General features: G+C 42.6%; 1 protein-coding gene across 1 annotated transcript in view; it reads left to right on the forward strand.

The window, feature by feature from the left end:
* The first annotated feature begins 801 nt into the window (after positions 1-801).
* The window catches only part of CD96 (CD96 molecule), a 36,529-nt gene continuing 32,681 nt past the window's right edge, over positions 802-4,649 (forward strand). Inside the window, exon 1 of the mRNA XM_009323927.1 lies at positions 802-856. Coding sequence (XP_009322202.1) covers positions 802-856 — 55 coding nt within the window. The remainder of the gene's footprint in view (positions 857-4,649) is intronic.

A 4,649-nucleotide genomic window follows, 5' to 3' on the forward strand; every position in this document is an offset into this window, starting at 1 on the left:
TGCTGGAAACTGTCGCTGCAACTGAAAAATGGAAAATTGCAGGAAAACATGCTGGAGAGCCTGTCAGGAGATCTAATTCTTCATTTTGTACCAAAGCAATATTAACTGCACCTAAGCTATTTTTTGGTTAATAATTTTTATAGATAATAATTCTAAGCATAAGATAGCTAATACACTTGCTCTGGTCAATATTTTGTCCGTTTTGAAAAAGCAGATCACTTCCCTGAAAAAATCCTAGTTATTTCCTATGGGCAACTAGTGTACGATGTAGGAGCCAATCCCATAAAACTGGGCATGTAATTTTTCTGTTCAGGAAAAGCGGGCAATCCTCCCTAGGATTCAAAGAAATGCATTTATTGCACCCAGTGTTTTCAGACACAGGCAGCGTCCACATTGGTATAATAAAACATTTCTTCTGGGTAAACATGCCACATCCATAGACTGTTTTTTGTTTCATATATGGGTTCTTAAATGTTTCTACTGTTCAAACCACTGAACTATATATGAATTTTCTTTGAATTTACATTTCTTTCATTATCCGCCTTGCCCTCTTCAGCTTCCTGGGAACCAAAGCCAGTGCAAAGCAGGAAGCCTGCCAAGGAAGTCCAATATCTGAGGGTGATATGAGATTACAGCCCAAATCTAATAAGGATAGATTAGTTTTATTTCCCATTTAGCCACAAGCATTGCTGATAGAACAAGATATTAAATCAGACTTCTAAAATTGTACCTGTACTCTGAGCAGCTGGTCAGCTGTACTGATCCCCAGCCCTGGTACTTTCTCTTGCATCCTGAAAGACCATGGCCAAGACCTTCCAGAAGTACTGCAAGCCAAATGCATCTCTGGCATATTCAGGTAAATCCCTGAAATGAGCCTGAAATTATTTTGATCCAGCCTCCTGCACACAGATCTATGGTGTTTCTAAACTTGTTTTTTTGTGCAGCTCTGCAGTGGGCTTTTTTTCCTTCTTGACAAGCTCTGTGTTGTACGGTAGCATCTGTTAGAGAAATACACCATGTGAGTCAGTGTAATTTTAAAGGGAGAAAGGATGACTGGTAATGGCTGCGGCTGCCTTAGTTTGCATGATGTTTGCTGCTTCAGCTGCTGTGCAGCTGAGCAGGGGGTAGGGGAGGGAAGTGTCCTCTGGAGAGTCTGATTCCCAACGAGCCAACTTGGTTCAGTTCTGAAATGAGAGGTTTTTCCTTATTTGCAATTAAAATGTCAAATAACATTAGAAGTATTTGATTTGTGCTCAGTCACAGTGCAATTCTCCAGCTTACTGACTTTAAGGAAAGTCTTGTAAGATGCTTCTTTTTTTTAATCTAATTACAGTAACAGACTGAAATTAATTTACTGAATCATTGATTTTCCAAGGGGCAGAAGGTGGCTTCAGTCTTTTGGGAAACAAGACTTGGGGAACACAAACAGCTTCCCTTGTCTACACAGTGGTGCTCTTTTTGGGACACACAGTCTGGAAGTGCCCAGGTGCCACCCATCAACTTGGGCAGTGCTCTGGTAAGGCCCTTAAACCCACTGAGCTGCTGCATATTCATTTTGAAAATGGAAGCAATCATGCAAAATAGAAGTTAACTGCTCTGGTAGAGGTCTCAAATTATTTCATTGCCATTAGCAGCAGTGCTAAGCTTAATCAGCTGTGGAGAAGTTAAAGCATAATCTCATTTCAGGTGGGAGGGAAAGTGGTGTTCAGCTGAGTGGTACCGGTGGGTTGGTAGGTCAGGAGCAGGTTCCCAGGAGCGGGTAGGTCACGCATCAGTTACTGGGATGGAAATGCTATCTAGGACAAGGGGTCAAACTGGGAGGAGGTGACAACCAGCCTACTCTTGGTTCACAACCAAAACTCCAGGCCAGGTGACACTTGGGAATGATTTTCATGACATGATTGCCCCTCCCTATACTTTGGACAATAAACATGTGATCAGTGACTCTCTTAAATCCCCACTAGTTGGGATACCGTGTTTCACTGAAACAAGGAGAAGCAGTGCAGGCCCTTCCTAGTGTTGTTTCAGGAGGTGACAGACTCAGCTAGAAACTGAACATCTATTTTTACAGGGGCAGTGACCCTTACAAACCAACCAAAAGCTAGAAATCTTTCTTAATTTTAGTGGTGGTTGAAGCTTTAGGAACTCACACTGAATGCTGAGAGAAGTGTTATCTGTTGAAAACTATCTTAATTCCCTAGCCTTTTCTTCAGCTACTTGGCCAAGAGTGCCCTGGAAGGAGATGGGTGTGCAGTGCACATTGCTGCGCTAACAAGTCCTTGCAGGCTCTTTAGGGCAGGTTCACATTATGCCTTGGAGCATGGAATGAACCAAAAGGATTCACATCTGAAGTAGCTAAATGTTACTCTGGTTGTGGTCTGGAAAATATCATTATGCAGAAATATCCGAGAAGTTTCCTATTCTCTGTTTTATCTTCCAGCTACTCCTGTGCTGTATTCATCCTATCTAACTGCAGGCTGTTAACACTATTGAGATACCCAGATTTAGGAATGCACTTGCCCTACACTGCCCTTGTATAAGGTGCACTCAGCTCTGAATTGCCTTCTGGAGATGACCCCCCTCTTTCCGGGATGTGGGTGAGGTGTCCTGCTCTGCAAGGCTCCAAGCTAAAGCACCTTGGGAGCCCAAACGCGGGCTCCACCAACATACAGTTTCTTCTCTGCAGAGTCAGGCTCAACATTAAAAACAACCTCTGCTTTGCTTTTCTCATTTGTACTTCACCACCTTTCCTAAAGAGACATGGAGTTAGGATGTAGTGGACAATTTTATAGATGATAGATGTGATGGGAGAGATATCTCGCTTCCCTGTGGTTGCTTCTGACAGGCTGATAGCATGAGAGCTATTTATAGGGCTACAAAGATACTGCGTGCAAACAAACTCATTAATGTCTGATGTTTCCAAAGTATTCTGTCAAAAAAGCAAAAAACAAGTTATGATTCTCAATGTCACTGTAACTGGGCCTTTTATTGCTGTAAAATATTTGATTTTTTTTTATAATGAAAAGGCAGCTGCTGCCCTCAGATTGTCACTGCTACTGTATCTGAAGTTAACTTTCACACCTTTCATCTTTTCTGTTTGAAGTGTTTCTTCAGTGGTGAATTCTAACCAGACTGCTGTGTTGAGCTCTGGCCAGGCGGCTGTGTGTCTGTGAGATGGTATTTGCATACAATAGTATGGAGGAATTTAAATTAATCAGGGAACAAAATCCATTAGAGACGGTCTGCACAGTAAAATGAGCTGTACAACCCATCTAGGTTTACAGCACTTTGGATGTGAACCTAAGCTTTTCATTTCTGATCGAGTGGCCTGTTGCTTGTCTTGATAACTTCCTCTTTCATGCAGACCCCAAGATAAAGCCCCACAAGCTGTGTTTATGAAAAGCCCTTTCTCAAGCAGAGTCCTGTTCTCTCTTCCTGGTGTGATTCATGAAAGCTGCTCCAAGCATCGTCTCTGAAGCTCCTGCCAAAGTGACCAGGGGATGACATGGCCTTTCTGGGAAGCTTCATTGGAAACCTCAGCCTTGTAGTCCAACATGAGCAGATGTTTCCCAGCACTGGTAGTGGGTTACCCTTTCCTAACAAATGCCTTTTTAAAGCTATGGGTGCCATTACATTTCATTACACAGTTATTAACCTAGTTAGAAACACTTTCTTACAAAATGTGGAGGATGAGATGTACAAGTGAAAAGCCTTAGCTGATGTTGTGCAAAACAGGGGGAAAGCATGATTTGTGCTGTAGCTGGAAAAGAGAGCAACCAAAGAAAGCAGGGCTGGTCTCACATGTGCCTTCCATTTCATTTTGAAAATAATGACTCTGTAAAGTCTTTAATTTTTTTGGAAATGTCTGGCTGGCTTTCACACAGTGGTTTTTCATTGGTGTATAGTTGTTGGGTCAATGTGTTTTATATTTGTTTTGTTAGTTGGTTGCGCTTTTTATACTCTGCTTTTTCAGTAACTTGCACTTAGCACAATGTAATTTTCAACAGCTTACACTGACAGATCATTGCTGATCAGAAATGGCATTAAATGGGAGCAGAGGACCACAGGGACCTGTGGTTGGAATGGTAGAGAAGGTGAGGGAACTGATTCTCTTCAATTTATCCCCAAACATACGCTCTCTTTCTCTGAAACATAACCTATAAGTTAGGCCTTCTAATTAGAAAAACTACTGCCAGCTTTTGCAGTCCCTTTCTTATATCACAGAAATGGAGAGTCAGAGATGTGCACGCAGAGGAACCCAGCCCTAGATCACTCCCTGTGATCCTCCTGCTTTCCCAAAAGGCACCCTGTTGCCTTATCTGAAAGGCTTTGTAAACACGGAGTGGTCACGAAGAGATTTTTCCCACAGACAGCAAGAAGAGAGGATTTAAGGGCTGTAGTCCTTGCCTGTCCATTCATTTTGATTTGTAGTCTTGGGCGAGGCTGCTTAAAAGCAAGTTCCCTGTTTACAAAGTGAAGAAAGCAATATTTACCAGTGGGATGAGCAGAAGGCATAAAGAGCTGTCTTGGATTTGGCCCCAAAATGTCTGCAGGACTTAAATGGCAAATGAAACGTTTGTATAAAGGACCATCTTGAATTTTGCTGGTGTTGGCACTGGGAGCGGCGGCGGGGCTGGGGGAGGGAAAGG

This window comes from Pygoscelis adeliae, unplaced genomic scaffold (genome assembly GCF_000699105.1).
Source record: "Pygoscelis adeliae isolate BGI_AS28 unplaced genomic scaffold, ASM69910v1 Scaffold124, whole genome shotgun sequence".
NCBI lineage: Eukaryota > Metazoa > Chordata > Aves > Sphenisciformes > Spheniscidae > Pygoscelis > Pygoscelis adeliae.